This window comes from Myxocyprinus asiaticus, chromosome 17 (genome assembly GCF_019703515.2).
Source record: "Myxocyprinus asiaticus isolate MX2 ecotype Aquarium Trade chromosome 17, UBuf_Myxa_2, whole genome shotgun sequence".
In the NCBI taxonomy this organism is placed as follows: Eukaryota; Metazoa; Chordata; class Actinopteri; order Cypriniformes; family Catostomidae; genus Myxocyprinus; species Myxocyprinus asiaticus.
Genome location: NC_059360.1, coordinates 45,969,685 through 45,990,180, shown reverse-complemented (window position 1 = coordinate 45,990,180; position 20,496 = coordinate 45,969,685). Strand labels below are relative to the sequence as shown.

Below are 20,496 nucleotides of genomic sequence, written 5' to 3'. Positions count from 1 at the left end.
CTAGCAGCAGACTGGTACATTAGTGCTGTTATTTCTCTTTTGGTTATTATAGGACTATCATAGGGTAGTTGATGCATAACGTCATTTTTAATCAACACCAACATTTTAGGTTAATATGTATATGAATGCTTAAAGGAAAGTGTATCTGTATCTGGTCAATGTTTCTTTTTTTCTTTTTTTTTTTCTTCCAAGTTTTCCATTATTAAACACTTTTATGCCCCCACGCGTGCATTTTAAAGGAATATTCCGGGTTCAAAACAAGTTAAGCTCAATCGATAGCATTTGTGGCATAATGTTGATTACCACAAAAATGTATTTCGATTCGTCCCTCCTTTACTTAAAAAAAAAAAAGAAGCACAAATGTGGGTTACAGTGAGGCACTTACAATGGAAGTGAAAGGGGCCAATCCGTAAATGTTAAAATACTCACTGTTTCAAAAGTATAGCTACAAGACGTCATAAATATGCGTGTAAACATGATTTTAATGTGATAAAAACGCTTACTAGCGTCTTCTGTGCAAGTTATAAGCAATTTTTCAACTTAGTTGTCATAACAATGTAACGTCGTAAACACAGCTCAAATAACACACGAGTTTTAACAGACGGTTTAATATAAGTGCTTTTATAAAATTGTAAGCTTCACATTTCTGCCTTTAAACCCTCCAAAAATTGGCCCCATTCACTTCCATTAAAAGTGCCTCACTGTCCTTGATTTTTGCTTTTTTTTTTTTTAAAGAAAAGGAGGGACGAGTTGAAATGACTTTTTGTGGTAATTAATATTTTGCCACAAATACTGTCAACTGACCTTAACTTATTGAAACACTTACAATGGAAGTGAATGAGGCCAATTTTTGGAGGGTTGAATCAGTGAATATTTTAACATCTACGAATTCACTTCCATTGTAAGTGCCTCACTGTAACCCAAATTTTGGCTTTTTTGAAGAAAAGGAGTGACGAGTCAAAATTAATTTAGTGGTAATTAATATTATGCCATAAATGCTGTCAATGGATCTCAACTTGTATTGAACCCAAAATATTCCATTAAATGTTCCTGCAGTGAGACAAATGCATTTTTAAGTGCACAAATATTCCATGTAGTCTCTCAAATAATTAGTAGATTTCATTATGGCTGCATGCATAAAAATTAATGTTTATATGAATTCGCAAAATTATGTTTAAAATACACTGAAAAAAATGACTAGTAATGTTTGTTTAATTTTACGTTTTTTGCACACAGCTTTTCTAAGTAAATCTTAATGCATAAAACTAAGTAAAACCTACTTAACTTTATGACATAATATTGATTAAAGTTTGTGAGTAAATGTAACTTAATTTTGGTAAATTCAGTAACTTTTACTTACAAATATGATATACATGATACTTTAATGAACTTATTAAAATTTAAGTAAACATCTTATTAGAAAGTCACATTTTGAATTTTCCTTTCAAACATATGTTTAATCATGAAATTAGCAAATACATATGACAAAATTTTCCACTTTAGGATTAATACATGATGACACATTATAAAAATAACAAATTATCATAAATAATATTTACTTAAGCTAGAGCATTTTATTTTTACATGTTTGAATGAAGAATTTACTTAATATTTTCAAGTTCATGCTAAATCTAACTTATTCAGTGCATAAAGTACCTAATATTTTCTGCTATATTTACTTCACCACAAAATAGTTAGTTTTTTTCAGTGTAGTTTTAGATGGAGTGTGTCACACCATAGGTTGTTAATATACAAAAGTAAAAGTCAACTACTCCAATACATGCAGCAATTATGGAAATAACTTTAGACCATTTTTAGTTCTTTGCTAATTACAGTAAGTTTAGATTTATTATCTTGAAAAGTATAACATGATGCATTTTTGTAGTTAAGACCTAGCAACGTTGACTCACCTCCCTCTTCACAACATGAGTCTCATGAGTTATAAATGTTTCTGCTTCAGTGTCAGTATTCTGACAATACAGAATATGGTTTTTCCCAATGGACTGCCAAGTCCTCACATACTAACTGCACATTTCAGCAGGTAACTGAACCTCAGCGAGTTTTGTAATTAGTGTCATACAGTATGTATCACCTCTGAGAGTCGTTTAGTGATTAAATGTCTCTAATTTAAACAAAAATGAAGAAGTAAATCTGAGACACTATGAGAACAGTATCCGCTCAGTCTTGTATGCTGTTGTTCTGTATTACAAAACAGGCGTGTAATGGGTAAAGGATGGGCAAGGAGGAGGCGGAAACTGGCAGAACAGTCAACATAACTTTAATGACGTAACTGAACTTAAGACAACATAAGACAAACATAAACACACACACACACACACACACACAGTGGTCGCGTGTGTCTCTCTCGAACTGGCATCTCCGGCTCCCTTTTATCTCTCTCTCCCGCTGATTATGAGACTCAGCACCGGCCGTGCACCCTCACTGCCTGGCCACGCCCTCCTCCTTGTCACACTCCTCCCCCGCCTGATTCAGTCCGGAGTGCAATCCGGACTGGCCTACTTCCCCCATCTCTGGAGGGGAGATGCTGCCCTTCCTGCCATTCCACCAGCCGATGGTCCACCCTGCCTCCTGGGAACCTGGGAGGGAGTGGGAGAGGACAAGCGGGAGTTGACACAGAGAGAGAGAGAAGAGAGAGAGAAAAACTTGCTCGCCGGTCCCCGGACACGCCATCACCTGGTCCTCAGCCACTCCTTCGCCCTCTGGCGGACGACAGCCACTCCTCCCCGGGCAGACGGCAGAGTGTCCTCCGACCCCTGGCAGATGGAATGGCTCCTCCCCTTCCTGCCGGATGGCAGCAGTTCTTCCGACTCCCGGCGGCTGGCAGCGACAACTCTGTCCCCAGGCGGATGGCCGCGGCTCCTCCCCTGGTGGACGGCAGCGGTGAGGACTCCACAACAGCGCATCCCTCCCTCCCTCCTGGGTTTCGGCACCAATGTAACGGGTAAAGGATGGCCAAGGAGGAGGCGGGAACCGGCAGAACAGTCAACATAACATTAATGACATAACTGAACTTAAAACAACATAAAACAAACATAAACACACACACACACACGCAGTGGCGCATGTGTCTCTCTCGAACTGGCGTCTCTGGCTCCCCTTTATCTCTCTCTCCCACTGATTATGAGACTCAGCACCGGCCGTGCAACCTCACAGCCCAGCCACGCCCTCCTCCTTGTCACACGCCATTGCCTGGTCCTCAGCCACTCCTTCACCCTCTGGCGGACAACAGCTACTCCTCCCTGGGCAGACGGCAGAGTGTCCTCCGACCCCTGGCAGACGGAACGGCTCCTCCACTTCCTGGTGGATGGCAACAGTTCCTCTGACTCCCGTCGGCCGGCAGTGACAACTCTGTCCCACGGCGGATGGCCGCGGCTCCTCCCCTGGTGGACGGCAGCGGTGAGGACTCCACGACAGTGCATCCCTCCCTCCCTCCTGGGTTTCAGCACCAATGTAATGGGTAAAGGATGGCCAAAGAGGAGGCGGGAACCGGCAGAACAGTCAACATAACTTTAATGACGTAACTTAACTTAAAACAACATAAAACAAACATAAACACACACACAGTAGCCACGTGTGTCTCTCTCTCTCAAACTGACGTTTCTGGCTCCCCTTTATCTCTCTTTCCCGCTGATTACGAGACTCAGCGCCGGCAGTGCGCCCCCACGGCACGGCCACACCCTCCTCCTCGTCACAAAACATTTATGAAATAGCTTATGCATTCCCTAGGAATCAACCCATGACCCATGTGCTAGCAACTGAGCTATAGAAACAAAAATATTAGAAACTGTTTGAGTTAACTAGAACTACACAGCACTTAAAATAAAACAGGGAGAGTGTATGTTCCTTTAGTGTGCAGGTAATAGTGGGTCACTTAAGACTACAGAGGATGTGCTGTCTTTGCTTGAGATTACAGTAAGCCAGTGCTTTGGCAATACTAGAGTGTGTATAAGTCGCTCACATCCTTTAACACTATATGGAAAACTTGACGTCTTTGTTTTTTAATGAGTATTTAACTTTGTCGCATAACTCATTTAGCAAAATTTGTGCTACAGACATAAATTATGTCTTAAATCATTCAGCTTGTTGAGGAGAGGTGTGTTTTTACTTTTTTAAGCGATAAGACTTGCAGCTTTTAATCTGGCGAATGACAAAATATATAACATTTACAGCAATGCCCTGTTTGTTTCATGTGAGAAACAGAGATAGTTCAGCTAAAAATAAAATTATTTACGCTCGTGTTCAAACCCATGTGACTTTTTTTGTTCAGTTAGACGAATGTTAGTTTCAGTCACCATTCACTATCACTGTATGGAAAAAAAAATGCAATTAAAGAGGCTAACATTCTGCTAAACATCTTCTTTTGTATTCCATGGAAGATAGAAAGTCATTCCGGTTTGGAAAAAAACAACACAACCTGGTCTCGTGACAAGTCGTAATAATAGTACGAGATGGCAAAATCGTAAGAAATAAGAAAACATACTTTTACTACCATAGAGAAAAATAAACAATCCAATGAGCGTTGTTATGATGATTTTTCTTAAGTTTGACCTTATACCCTAAACCTAACCATGATTTTAATAGGCACATCACTTTTGTGTACCACGGAAGAAAGAAAACATCAGTTTTTGGAATCATAGGAGGGAAGCGTATTATTTTATTATTATTATCTGTCTTTTGTATTGCATAATTAAATATGGAAAGAGTAACCAAATTTATTCATAGACATTTCCTTTCTTAAAAAATGAGTGTTGGATAGAGAGCTAGCTAAAATGTTATTCCTGTATTGTATTGATTTAAAACTCTGTATGTTGATTGGTTGGTCCCGATGGAAAAAAAGTTGAATCTTTTCATACAAGCCAAGTGGTACAATATCTTATGGTTTCACCATCTATGTTGAATGACTGTTGGTAAGGGCTGGGCATTGATTCAGATTTCCAGATTCGATTCGATTCCGATTCACAAGCTCTTGATTCGATTCAATTCCGATTTCGTTCATATGGGTATATTTCAGTTATAATGTCCATTTTGCTTACAAATGAAATACATTTTCTCCCAGTTAATGCTGTTAATTATACAGGAGACCTTCTAACCTGGTACATTTAGAAAATATTAATTTGACTAATTATATTTTATTAGTTTTTCATCATTTTGGTCACATTTTAGCTTTTAAAAATAAACAAATCAATGTATTAAATCAATAAAAATGATAATATATTGCATATATTATTTTTGTTACATGTTTATTGTTTAATAATATAATTTGTACTATTTACAGGTATTTACATTGATTTGTTGAACGCATGTTAAAAACCTGTACTGTCTCCTTAAGAAAGACAGCATTTCTGTAAACAGCATTTGAAAGTGAGCACATGTTGATGAATTCCTTTATCTCATCTGTCCAACACATGATTAGAATCAAATGTTTCTTTTTTGTTTTTGATCAACAACTGACTGTAGAGAACAGAAAGTGTATTAAAAGAGAAATTATTCATTGACTAATGGGTCGCGTGGATCTCGTCGTTGGACACACACATTACACGGAGCAGCTTTTACTGTCAACATGATGTGAAAGGATCTAGCTGCTGAATACTCCACCACTATACTAAACAATTATTGGTGGGTGAAATCGAAACATATACCAATCAGTTGCCAATATGCATTTTATTCGCATAGCACGAAATTTGGTTGCTAATGCGAGCGATTTCCTCTCACTGTAGTGGAGAGTTGCGCATAGAGTAAAAGATGATCTTGGTATTTAAGAATCGATATCAAGATTGTGATGCAATCGGACAATCAATATTTTTACCCACCCCTAATGTTGGTTAGTAAATAATAACAGAATTCAAATTTTTGGACTAATTATTCCTGTAAGTGAGAGAGAAATGGAGTGAAGTTTCTTTTTATTGTGTATATATGGTACACTAATTTTTTTAATGACATGTTTGTAAAAGTTACACAAGTACAGACAACCATTAGGCATCAAAAAGCAGACGTCTCGTAACTTTGTTCTGCTCATCTCTGTTTATGCAACCCTGGTCTCGCTGTCATGTGTCTGACGCTCCTCTAGAGTTCAGTGAAATCTCAAGATGATTAAAGAAGCTTTGCGATCTATCCTTAGTAGCCAAAGGATCTGATTAGTGGCCAGACCATTTGTGGGAGGGCGTGTGAACTCTCTTATTTCCTTAGTGCCAGTTTTGTGCTTGGATGCTACCTGGAACATTGCTTTTGATAGACTATTAATATTTTTGTATTTGATTAAAACTGTTTTTAGCATCAGATAGGATCATGTATTCTGTAAATGTGAGTATATTTTCTATATTTTATGTATGTCTACTACATTTTATATTGAGTTGGGCTACTAAGATAATATGTAATGCTTATACTGTTGTCTTTAAGGTGGTTTTTGGCAGGTCTTCGGAGTCATGTATTCGTCAATTATCCCTAAATATAATTTCAAGCGGAATATGTCAAAATAGAAATATACAATATTTTGTTTTATTTATTTAGAAATAATAATGTAACAACTTTAAAAGATTTAACTGTTGCTAATGAAACTGTCATTCGCCACAATTAGTTCATGGATTTTGCTGAAAGATGATGTTCTTTAACCTCTTCAAACGTTGGATTAAAGCGTCTATTAAAGACTCAGAAGGAAATGCAATTTAAAGACTGTAACTGTTCCCCAAAGAGCATCAGATTAACTTCTGGACTGGGGCGTAGTTAGTTTAAAAGTTTGAAATGATTAAAAAGGCCTTTTGGCACAACAGTTTGGTATCGCAGTAGCTGAAGTAAATACCTTATGACTGCACTTACAAAAAGCTGTGTTTTGGGACACTAATTGTAATACCATGGTATCCAAGTACTTTGAGTGCTATTATAAATGACACGGTATATGAATATGATAATCATACAGTGCCATGGTATTACTATCTGATACCATTACTGTACCATGGTACCACCATAGTATAGGGGTGACTTGTTTTGGAGACATTCTCAACATAAATGTTGGGTATATGGCTTTTTCCCATCAGTATCAATATAATGATTTCAATATCCAAAAGTCTCCATTTAATCTCAATGATGTATAGACCATTTCAAGAATGAAAACAAAAACAAGTGAATTAGAACGGTCCAAACGTATTTCTGGATCCTTTCAACAAAGTCTCTATTTCAAGATTAGTCAGTCCACTCGGCGGCCGTTTTGGAACACTCTTGGGCCGTTTGGGCAAGCGTCATGACAGTGCAGCTCCTATCTACTTGAATGGGGAAAATCGAAATCTCCAAAACGGTTGGTCAAGACTACGATAAAAGAACATATTTCATATAAGCAGTCAAATGTTATTGGTTTGAGGAGCATGTGCCGATGGTGTGGGTCCAGCGATGTATCTTACTTGCACTGGACCCTCATCACTCCGTTCCTGGACCCCCATTGACCATTGGCTGCTGTTGGGTGTTCCAATTTCTTCCATTCATTTTAGAATGCTAAATGTTCTCTGTTTCGACAAGCAGGAAATGTTCACGGAACAGTGATGTCACTTGATGTCACCAACGAACAGTCCTTGAAATGGATAGAGCGCAACAGTCTGGTTCTGGAAGTAAACATCCCATTAATTTTCTCCATAGGGGAATTAATTTTTAACAATAACTTATATATATATATATATATATATATATATATATATATATATATATATATATATATATATATATATATATATATATATATATTGCAGTGTATACTTATAATCAACAACTTTAAATCAACTGTTTTTTTTTTTCAATGTTTTTAATTCTGTTACATCATTCGCAGTGCTTTATTGGATTGCAGTTCATTCCCTCATTAAAGACGTTGAGTACACAGTCTTGTACCTTAGTCTTTTTTTCAGATTTAAAAATAATTTTTTGCTTCAAGTCAAAGTTTGCAATGTTGTGATTCACCTCAGAACTTGTTGGTTTGGTTCATGGCTTACGACTCTTTTAAGAAGGATTTTATTAAATCCCAATGGAAAAATACTTCCAGAACCAAGATGGCTGAAAAGATGGATGAGTACTGTTGAGGTCTATTGAGATTTTCTTTTTCTTTCCCATGGATTTACATTTTAAGTCTGTGTTAATTCTGAGTGATAGTGTTTAGGATGATATCATACACATTTCCAAACTCTCCTCTACAGATTAAATTGACGAGGAGAAGAGATGCAGAGAGCGACCAGAAGCTCCTTCTATGCCGATACCCAGTTTAAAGATGAACTTCATCATTTCCCACATCCTCCATCATCCTCATTCTCCTCCAGCGTGACTGCGGCCGCACCAGCCAAGAAAATTACCTTCTACAAGAGCGGTGACGCCCAGTTCAAAGGCATCAAGATGGCCATTCACAAACGTAGCTTTAAATGCTTTGATGCCTTACTGGATGACCTTTCCCAAAAGGTTTCTCTGCCTTTTGGTGTCCGTACAATCACGACCCCCAGGGGCATCCACAGCATTAAACATTTAGAGCAGTTGGTGGACGGGGGCTGTTACCTGTGCTCCGATCGCCGCTACGTGAAGCCAATCAACATGGAAGCTGCAGGGAAGAGGCCAGCTGTCTGGCAGCACCACAGCCATCCTCATAACGCCCGCAGGAAGCCCTCCAGACCTGAAGAAGCCCCCTCGCGACAGCAGCACTACCATCGCCACCCAAAGAAGATCGTTCTAGTGAAAAACAATGACCCTGCTGTGAGAAGGTCCATCATTCTGAGTAGGAGAACCGCTCGAAGTCTTCGTGTCTTCATGGAGGAGATTTCCGAGCTCATGCAGTGTCATGTCAAGAAGCTCTACACGCTGGAGGGACATAAGGTCAGGGATTTAATTTCTTCAGCCATTCTTTAATTAGCCGTGTCAACTATTTCAGGAGTCAAGGGTCAGGTCAGAACATAACTGTAGGCCTACGGCTAATTGATGTTGGTGAGATAACTTTCTTTACTATGGCCAAAGTTCACATTAGGCAGAATGTAAGCCTCAGACACCATTCACTTACATTGTATGGAAAAAAAGATGCAATGAATGTGAATGGTGACTGAGACTAATATTCTGCCTAAACTATTCCTTTATGGCAAGTCAGGTCACTCGGGCATCCATATTGGTAATGCCAGAAGCAGCTATTTCGAGTCATGCAAGTGTATGTAGCTCCTATCTATTTGGGGAAAAACCAAAATCTCCAAAGCTTTTGGTTAAGGATATATTCCAAAAACGTATTTCAAATTAGGAATCAAATTTGACAGCAATGGTATGATAAATGTAGCTTGTTTTGCTTAACTCAGGCAAAAAAATATATTCATGCTGGCACGCTGCACAAATGCACATTCTAGAGTAAACAAACTCTGTCAAAAAGGTGACTGGCTATTTAAACTCAAAAGCGAGACATCCATTTAGTGTTATGAGGGAATCGCTTTCTGCATCTTTAACCCTCAGAGACCCAAGCAAAGAGACTGATTATATATTTTATTTTTTTTCTCCTTGATTATATTTTTAGAAAGGGTTGGGGGGTGATCTTGATTTTGAGCACATTTTGCTTTGAGGCGACTATTTGTTCGACTATTTGTTTGACTTCAGCAAGGTGTGAAGTTTTATACCATTTTTAATTTAAAAAATAACTATTGTTTAATTGCTGTAAATGTAATGGTTGCCAGCTGGTAGGTAACTGTGCAGTGTGTAAACCTCACTCCCCTGGCCTCAAGAGGCACACTAGCAACTGATGCTAGGGGCTGTTGCCTTCAGCCTACTCTTTGGCATGCCTGCCTCCCATGCCGGAGACCCCAGTTCAAATCCCGCTCGGAGTAGGTCGAGCAGGACCGGTTAAATAAACAAACGTTGCAAATCTGCAACGCTGGGTTTCTGAGGGTTAAATACCCTATTAAATAAATATATTTTGTTTTTAATTGGTTTAATTACATATTTACATAAATGAATATGCTGCTAATATTAAATTAAACAATTGACTTAGCAGTAAGGGGAATCATGTTGAGAAAATTGGGAGCACTTTATAATAAGGTTCCATTTGTAAAAATTATTTAACCACATTAGTTAACACAAACTAAAAATTAACAATACTTTTACAGCATTTATTCATCTTGGTTAATGTTAATTTCAACATACTAATAATTTTGTATTTTTATTAAAAGTTGTATACGTTAATATTAGTAATGCACTATGAACTAACAATGAACAATGATGATACTGAATGCATTTACTATTGTTAACAAATGGAACATTATTGTACATTTTTACCAGACAATTTGTTCCAATTGTGTATGTAGAGGATTGACTGTAAACACCAGTCTAACGTAGCTGCAATCAGCAGATATTAGGCTTTTACAGCTATAATGGAATTGTAACTTTTCATTTGACCCATTCATTTTAGGTCTGGGATTTTCACATTTCCCTTACATTCAAAGCAAGTATGCATTGGTTGAAAACTGTAGTGAGCTTGCTATCAAGGCAGCATTTTTAGGCATCGCAAGTACACTCCAGACAATAAACAGCAAAATTATGCTACTTTTTAAAATACCTCATTTTAGCAGACTGAAAAATGATGAAAAGTACTGAAAGAAAATAATTCTATCAAATTACAAATTGTTTTAAATATTTGTGTGTGCTATAAATTTTTCTGCTTATTGAGTTAGCTTAGCAACATGCTAATGCCTGAATCTATTGGTATCAGCTGTTAACGTTTGTCGAGTGTCCTAAGTGTTACTTGTGTTGACCATGTGAACATGTAGAGCATTTCTAATCAGCTATTTATTAAGTTCTACCTCAGTTAGGATGTTGCCTAAGAAGGCAGTTGCCTATGTAGACAGTGAGGCAGCTAACAAGCTTTGTAACAGAGCCAGTAATTATTTATCTCTGAGTGGATTTGACTGAAAGATATTAAAAGGTACTACTGAAAGAAAATAGTTCCATCTAATTACAAATTTTATTCAATATTTGTATGCGTTATGTATTTTTGTGCTTGAGTTAGCTTAGCAACATGCTAATAACTAAATCTATTAGAATCAGCTGTTAACATTAGTCGAGTGTTCCATGCGTGTGTTGACCATCTGAACATGTAGATCATTTAAAATCAGCCATTTATGAAGTAATACCTCAACTAGGATGTTGCCTAAGAAATCAGTTATCTATATAGACTATAAGGCAGCTAACAAGCTTTGGAACAGAGCCATTAAGTATTTATCTCTGAGTGGATTTTACTCATTATATCTTACTATAAATTCTTAGTTTAAATTTTATTTTATTTTATTATTTTTTTACTCTTCATAGATCGACAGTATTCAGAGTCTGATGCAGTGCCCGAGTGTTTTGGTGTGTGTGGGTCGAGAACCCTTCAGGCCTTTGCTCACAGAGAGTGTGAAGAAGCTCTCTGACGAAAGGCTACCAGGAATGGGCACAAGATCTCAGTCCAGCATCTACAGTGAAGGCTATGAGAGCAAAAAGAATGGTAAATATTTTCACTTATTGTTTGCACAGTCCAATTTAACAACTGTTTACATGTATTTGTTCTCGGTGAATCATTATAGTGATTAGCTCTGTCTACCCACATGTCTCTAATAATAGACTGAGGGCTAAACAAGCATCCAACGCCAAGCTTTAATGCAGTTAATGTATTATCAGCATTATATAAACAACACTTGTGAAACAAGAGCATGTTTCAAATTAGTTTGTTATAGTAACGTTTGCATGTTGATGGTGAAAAGATGTTATTATCTTTTAGTGAAGTAATTTGAGTCACTATAAAAAAAAGCTGTTCATTTTATAGCTTTAAATCATTTATATTTACATTTACTCATTTAGCAGACGCTTTTATCCAAAGTGACTTACAAATGAGGAACATAGCAAGCAATTTGTCATACAATGTTCAACAATATCTACAGTGTTGTTCTGTCAAGCTCTCAAGGTGGCTGGAGTAGTATAGGTGCTAGCGCAGAAAAAAGAAATCCCCCCAAAAAACAGCATTTTCAAGCCTTGGGTTCCCTCAGGAAATTCTAATTGGTTGTTAGAATATTGTTTTACAATTTATGATTAAAATAAGGTCTCGGGTTAACATTGCTTAAAGATAGTTTCACATTTTGTTCTACAAGATAAATCACATGCTTGATGAATGATGTGTTATTATACTGACAACCTTTGTAGTCCCTATGTAGAAACTTATTAGCAATGTACTTTTTAAAGCACACAATTTCAAAATTCACATTTGACATGTTATGACATGATGTCTCCAGAAATAATGTTCACCAAAGACCTTATTTTATTCATATATCTAATTAGCCTTCCGGGTTGGTGTACAAATTGACATCATGACTGAACAGCTCTATTTTGGTGAAAAAACCAGCCCACAACTAATTTAGTTATTTTGTTTTTACAGTAAACTTTGGCCTGAAGACAAAGAAAAGCATCATCCATCCACGATCAGACTCTAGTAACAGATCAACAAGATTCTCTCTTTCTTCAGAAAAGTCTTATCAGAATGGATTATGCATGACGCCAGGACAGTCTGGTTGTGTCAAAACCTGTCCTTATGTTAAAGAACTCGTAGTGAAAGATGACATTGAGAAGAGAGTGCTAGTAAACAAAGATGGAAGCCTTTCCATCGAGATGAAAGTTCGCTTTAGCCTCTTTAATGACGAGACTCTCCAGTGGTCCACTGAGATCAAAAAGTCATCTACGAACCTCAGCGATAACGGCTCTGTAAAAGACGCCGAGCCACATTATCTCCAAGCTAAAGCTGAATATTCAGACCCAGAATCCATTTATCCATCTGAGACTGAGGAAGCCTTTGTGTCAAAGCTACTTCAGAAGCATCTTGAGGAGTCGCATTGTCAGAATTGTTGCAACTGCCAAGAGTACGACATTTGGAAAAACCCCATGCACAAAGACCAGGCGGCCTGCAAGTCGGCAAGTTCAAGTGGATCATCTCTTAAAATTGTACATAAAAAGTCATCTGTGGATAGCACGCAAACAATTTCTCGCTCTAGTGAGGAATGCACTGAGCATGAGGTGGAAAAGGCCTTGTGCTTTGAGCAGAGTATGGAGGAAGGAGACACCAGGGTGGAATACTGCACAATAAGTCATTGCTGCAGTCAAAGTGAAGTATCAGCCTCTGCCGTTAACTCAAAGAGCAGTCATGCTAAAAGTAAATGTTCTCATATGGACATCAGGGAACCTGATGCTGAAAAATCTCCAATGCCACACCAAGTGGTCACTAAGACCACAGAAGAGCGGCCAATTTCTGTTGTCAGCAGCTCGTCTAAAGTGCTTGAGTCTTTTAAGGAAGATCAAGATGATGATTACGATGACCTGCCTCCAAGCATCTCCAGAGCATCACATTGGTCTCAGAGTGACCATCTTGAGTGTGATGATCAATTCAAATGTATTCATTGTTGTGGCCATCAGACCTCACCAAGATCTTATTTATCCCCCAGACCTCCAAGTAAAGGATCAAGCTGTGCCGTTCACTCATTAAAGCTCAAAAAGTATAAAACCTCTTTCACAGCACCAGTAAATGGTGACAGGCAAGTGAATCATATAGACGGTGCAAAGAGTACAATATCTATAGCTTCAAAAGTGTCATCCAGATCTCACGGATGTCATTGTGGAGCCAAAACCCCAAATTCATTTCCATTTGGACAAAGCCAAGCAACTTGTAAATCCAGAGGCCAAAAAAATACCCCTGGGTCCAATGCATCAGATGCTCTGGAGATTTGTGAAGATGAAAAAGAGCATGTTAATAGATCTCAAAGTGCTATTTCAGGAAATTCAGGTATGTCTAGAAGATCTGGAAAGTCTGGTGTATGTTCCCATTGTGGTGAGTGTAAAAGACTGTCTAGAAATCCAGAGGACACAGAAGAAATTACAGCTGAGGAGGAACTTAGTTCAGTATTGTCAAATAAACCTGAAAAAATAACTTCAAATGCTTATGAACCTTTTAATAATAATTCATCAGAAGAGGAAGCTACACAGGATTGCTCTGAAACTGCACTGTCTAAAACTTCAAATGCCTCTGCTACTTCAAAAACATCAAACTGCACTGCTCATGAAAGGTCTTCCATTGGAAAATCTGAACATAATGAAGAAGAAATTGCAAACAAAGAACGAAACAAAAGTGCCATGTCAGTTAAATCAATTGCTTCTGCAAAGTCAACCAAGTCAGAACCAAACTGCATTGTTTCAGAGAGAGAACCAACACCAGCATCAAGTATGTCTAAAACTGAGAAAAAAAGCCAAACAAGAGCAGTCAGCCCAATATCTGACACTTCAAATATAACAGCTGCATCGAGGACATCCCACAAATCAAAGCCTGCCCATTCAGAGCAAGCTAGAACACCCAGATCGTCAGATAATCATTATGGAAAAGACAAAGAGTTCACTGGTGAAGTGAGATCAGCTAGTGCCACATCCAATAAATCAAACCCATCCTCTGAACATTCATCCCATGCATCAAAAGAAACAAAGAGATCTGTCAAATCTTGTTGCAAGTTTTTCGAGACAAACACCACCCGAGAGTCCAGCGCTTCTGAAGTTCAAAATAAAAATGAAACTGAGGTAAATGCAAAACAAAGGTTAGTCAGTTCATTGTCCATCTACTCCAAAACATCTGTAGAGTCAGATGTATCATCAAAGCATTTATCCATGCCAAACAATGACAAAGTTTTGATTGCAGAGTCAAACACTTGTAGTGGGTGTTGTTCATCTCACAAATCAAGCCATAACGTTCCCCAAACCACAGTTACCTCAGTACCAAACGCTGAAAAACTTTATGAATGTTCAACTCAAGAAATTGTGGAGTCGAAGAGAGCAACCAGTGCAATGTCTAAGATCTCTGAAGTTTCAGGAAAGTCTAAAGCCTGCTCTGAAAGATCTATCAAATCAGGTTCAAACACCCCAGAAAAGGAGAATGGCAAAGACATGACAAAGAATGACTTAACTGTGACCTCTCCGTTGCCTAGTTCAAAGAGGTCTCCATCTCCGAGCAGACCGAGGTCAACCCACATGTCTGAAGTTAAGGAGACTAATAGCAGAGCTCCAAGCGAGTTGATGGTAAACTCTAAAGTATCCTCACAATCCCAAAACTCAAGTAAAGGTTGTTGTCACAGTTCCTCAAATAGTAATTTGAAAGATTCAAAGCCTAAGACCCAAAACAAGGATGTCAAAGATGAATCTGTGGAGAGAGTTGCAAGCAGATTGTCAGGAAAGTCAAAACTGTCAGCTAAATCACATATAAACAACATAATGTCTTTGTGCAACCAGTTAGATGAGCCTCTAAGCCCAACATCAACAGCATCTGTCTCTCTTGGACTTGATGAAGAACTAAAGTGTGATGACTTTGATGAACGATCAACCAGTGGCATGTCAGCAACCAGAGAGGACTGTGGACATAAATTGGAGATTGAAAATGGTGTGGAGATTGAGGACAGATCGAAGAAGGTAGCATCTGTGAACTCTGCAAATTCAGAATCAAAATCCAAAAAGTCTCATCACATTAATTGCAAAACTCCTGACCAAGCCCTCTCACTTGTCTCAGATAAAAGTGTAGTGTCAGAAGAACTTAAGAAGAGCAAGTCAAGAAGTGGGTTAAATGAAAACAATATCAGAGTGCCCTCCGCTTTGTCAGTGTCATCTTCATGCAGTAAGTCACCCTCCAGTGTTTTACAGGGAAGTGCTAAAAATACAGCAACAAAAGGAAGTGAGAGAGCTTGTGAAGCTGGCAGTGACACCAACCAAGCAGAAATGACTGAAATGCATAATGCATCCAACAAAATGTATGGAACATCTTTAAAACATGACCAAAAAGAAAGAGCCTCTGGAAAAGCTACACCAGTAAATGATTGTTTAAATGCTGGAGAGACCTCTAAACATTCAGTGAGGTCCAAAAATGACCAAAGTACCTCCAAGAATGATAGAAGATCTAAATCTTCTCCACAATGTTTGGAAATAAACTGCCTTAAAATAAAATGTGATGCAGCCAATGATGCTGGCAGTGCTAAGTCTCTTCAAACATCCAAATCAGACATGATATCTGTGAAAAAAGTCACATCCAGGCCAAATTCAGTGGTGATGTCTGATATTTCTCAGAACTGTCGAATTCACACCAAAAATAAAGCATCAGTCATAAATACTGGCTCGTCGAGTGATAGCACTTTATCACGGGCCCTTTCAGCTGCAGATTTGTTAAGAGAGATTGTTGACAATGTAAGACCTGTCAGTAGAGAATCAAAGTCAATTACCTCCAGCAAAAATGTTGACAAGTTTGAGAAGATTAATGACAATAAAAGTGACAAAAGCAGCCAAAACAAACACAGGAAAGTCAGCGAAACATCAGAGCGCAACAACGAGGAACACTGTTCAGAACTGATGCCATCATGCTTACCAAACTCTTCCCCTACAGAAGTTGTGAAGGACTGGCTCAGGAACATTCCTACTGATGGCCCTGTTTATGAAATGGATGTCGAACTCACTGAAAGTATTACTCAGACTCCAGGTGACGAGGACGCTTCTCAACAGGACAAAAGTGAGCCACCAGAAAACATAATAGAGATTAAAGAACCTCATGAGGAGCAAACTGAGGAGATTCAGGAGGAGAACCATGTCAATTGTGTTGAGAAACAGGTGTGTGAAGAAAGACTACAAATTGAAACAAGCAAAATGGATCCCAATCCTGAAACATTGACTAAAAAAGAGGGTTTACAAAAGCAGTGCCATTCTTCTGTTCAAGTGATGAAGGTTTTACTGGGTCCAAAACTAGACCGATGCAATAGTCTACCCGAGATCTCACCTGTGTATGGCAGAAAATTAAGCCAATCAGCCCAGGGGCTACTTGATTGCCTTGTAAACTTACGATTAATTGACTCAGAGCCTAAAAAGGAGAAACATCCCAAATACAATGAAGTCATGATGATCTTACAATCGCTATGGCTTCAAGAGCCCTCTGAGAATAAGCCGAACATAAAAGAACATCTTTCGGCAGAAAATGAATTTAACCCAAGGTCTTCATCTGGAGTAGATGTTTGCAGTGGCTCCACGGGATCTGTTAAGTGTAGCATGAGCGGTATAGTAGAAAAATCAGAGACAATACAAGGCAAAATACCACCAATTGCCAAACAGGAGGCCTCACTTTCAGACAAAGATGAAGTTGTGGTGGAAGAAGATGAGGAAAAGCCTACAACTGCCTCATGTGAAGGTTTAGATCCATCGAATGTCCTCTCAGATCCAATAACTCCAGACATTGCAGAGCGAGTCCAAGGGAGTCCAAAAAATACAGAAATGGGTGATGATAACCAAGAAAATATTGTTTTAACTCCAGCCACCAAGGAAGATTCTCAAAGCACAGAGAATAAGAATGAATCGGATCAAACTCCTCTGACATCCTTTAACAAGAGCTCTGGGAACGAGAGTTACACAATAAAATCTACGGAAAATACAAGTTCAGGAACGCCACCATCTGTTCAAAGAGCTTCGCTCATTAAAAGAGTTTCACAAGACCCAGATCCCATTTGGGTTTTGAGCTTATTAAAAAAGCTAGAAAAGCAGTTCATGTTGCATTACGCAGATGCCATGGCAGAGTTTAAAGTTAGGTGGGATTTAGATGACAACGAGATGCTCAATATGATGATCAGAGAACTGAAAGATGAAGTACACAAACGGATTCAATCGAGTATTCACCGAGAACTGCAAAAAATCCAAGGTCGAGCTGGTAAGGGACCAAGGCCTCCAGAAAATGCTCTTTCAAGAGAATCCACTGTCCAGACTGAACAGAGACGCAAACGTCTTCGGGTTATGCGCAATAAATCCATCTCTCTGTCAAGGAGTGATGAAAATTACACTGCGTCTGGTACGGATTATAGCAATCAACGTATTGGAGATGAGTATTGCCCATGTGATGTATGCATGAAGAAGAAAATGGCATCCAGAGTAGTCCAGCGAGCTCAGGCTTTGAGTTTGGCTCCGGTCATGAAGGAATTCGATCTGCGGAAAATACTTCAAATGAAAAAGGATCCAGCCAAATCACCAGAGTGGAAGATGGAAGAACAAAGCACTGCCAATACAGGTAATAAAGAAGAAAATAACTTAGAAGTTGTTCACGAAGATGTAGAGGAAGTGAAGGATAATAGAGGCCATATCAGTGAGGCTAAAGAAGGTGACATTAAGGAAGAGGCTGAAAGAGAGGCCAAAGATAATGAACATATCCAAGAAGATGCATCTGCAGACCATGAGACAAAAGATGAAGAAACAAATGACAAAAAAGAGTCCAGTGATGAGGATGACGATGAAGAAATGGAAGGAGAGAGAGACAAAGAAGAGGAGAATGGAGATGGAGAAGTTAAGGAAAAAGAAGAAGTGGAGATAGATGAAAAGGCAGAAAATGCAGAGGAAGAGGAAGTAGAGTTAGGAGAAGCAGAACATGGTGAAATGATTCAGGAAGAGGCTGAAAAAGAAGGAAATGCAATGGAGGAGGAGTGTGAGGAGAAAGATGGTCCTGAGGGAGACATTGAAGAAGTTGGAAATGCAGAAAACAGTGATACGGCTGAGGACGAGGACGAGGACAAAGAGGAGAACATGGAAACTGCAGAAAATGGTGAGATGACAGAAACTGGAGAGGAAACGGAATCAGGTGAGGAAGGAAAAGCTCCAGAGGAAGGGGAAGCAGAAACTGAAACTGGGGATGAAGTTAATGTAGAGAAAACAGAGAAAGACAAACCTGCAGCAGATGAAGGTGAATCTAAGTCTGATAAAGATGACACTTCTGAAGGTGAAAAATCTGATGAAAATGAACCACCAAACAAGGAGTCAACTAGTGAGAAGAATGCAAATGGGAACTATACTGGATCTGCAGAGGACAAAACCGTGGAAGATAGGATATCAGACACTGAAGAGGATGAGGACCAGCTTGAAAAAAACATCAAGACCTCAAATGTAAATGCCAAAGAGGAGGTCAGAGGAGACCCAGATGAGACAGACAAACAGGAAGATCTTGTTGAGGACTTTAAACCAGACAAACCAGACTCTGAGAAAGATAAACCTGGTAAAACCATTGTTGATGGCTTTGAGTGCACAATAACAAAACAGATCACTAGAATCTCAATGGAATCTCAACCAGGATCAATGGGGAACTGCACTAATCACGTAGCACAAGCTAAACTGAAAGATCTGCACAGTTTTATGGAGAGCACTGAGAGTCACGGAGACAACATGGTTGTTATTACTAAACAAGCTCCGTACAAAGACAATAGTGAGTTAACTGGGCAAGGAAACCAAAAGGACATTGGCAATGGGTTCCCTGAATGGGAAGTCTCTCCTAAGATAAGGAACAGGGCCATTAAACAAAAGAAGCCAATGGACAATGATATTTTGATGAACGGTGAAGAGTTTTAATGTCTTCTTTGATAATCCTGCATACGAAGCACTTTATTTTTATTTCATATGTTTCTTGACTGGACTCTTGACAATGTTTGAAATGGTCAGTCTGACTTTAACATCTCAGAGTTACCATTGAACAAAACATTTGAAAGATATCTCAAAGCTGCATATTGTACAATTCTGTATATGTTTATTGTATACAGTAGGTATTATTTTATTGACACACACTAAGATACCACAAATACCAAACTTTTATCAACAAATGCAACATTTTAGACCTAATGTATGTGGATTTCCAAGCAAAAGAACTGAACTAATTGGAAATACTGTAAATAATGAATTTCATAGTCCACAGAATAATGTACATTTTACTGATAAACATTGTATTTTCAGGGTGCTGTCAGTTATTTTATAAGTATTATTTACACGCATTATTCACCCAAACCTCAACCAAGGTTGGCAATGCATACGTTGCATACTGTCAATTTAGTGTGCATTCTAAAAAACACAATATACAGATATGTGTAGTAATGAGGTTTCATCCAGATTTGGTACTGTATGAGACACTCTGTAAAAGTTTTTAATGACTTAACTATGTTTATTTATTAAGTCATAGAATGTTCTGATGCTGCTAAGTGGTGCTTGATACTGCATTTTACATTTACATAGTAAAATATCTTGCCATGCATGGTACTTAAAGCATCCTGGACCAAGGTTTGTTGTATGTTGCTATTTTATTGTTACGTTTAATAAATGCTCAACTTCATGAGTGTCATTTGTTGTTTTCCTAACAGGCTAACTAAACAGCAATAAAATATTTAGTGGTGCTTGCTAAGGCTTGCTAATATGTAGGGTTTTTGGTTTGTTATGCTTGGCCAGCGCTTTGCAAGTGTGCAGTTCCGTTAATATTAACAAGCCTCAAAGGGCGACAGAGATACCTACAAATATCTGTGACATTAAACCGATTTTTTATTCAGGTAGCTAGCTATCCACCTCATTTTGCAATGAAAAAGTAACCAAGTGGGCATATTGCTGTGATTGTTAAACTACTTTGGTGTTATCCTTTGACGTACTCTCTGATATGTGCAG

General features: G+C 38.4%; 1 protein-coding gene across 1 annotated transcript; it reads left to right on the top strand.

Moving 5' to 3' along the window:
• The first annotated feature begins 8,214 nt into the window (after positions 1–8,214).
• LOC127454995 (retinitis pigmentosa 1-like 1 protein) lies at positions 8,215–20,152 on the top strand. Its single transcript, XM_051722512.1, has 4 exons — positions 8,215–8,856; positions 11,317–11,494; positions 12,419–13,390; positions 14,828–20,152. Exons 1-4 carry the CDS (start codon positions 8,215–8,217, stop codon positions 19,420–19,422), a joined length of 6,387 nt encoding a protein of 2,128 aa, XP_051578472.1. The 3' UTR covers positions 19,423–20,152.
• The last annotated feature ends 344 nt before the right edge of the window (positions 20,153–20,496 follow it).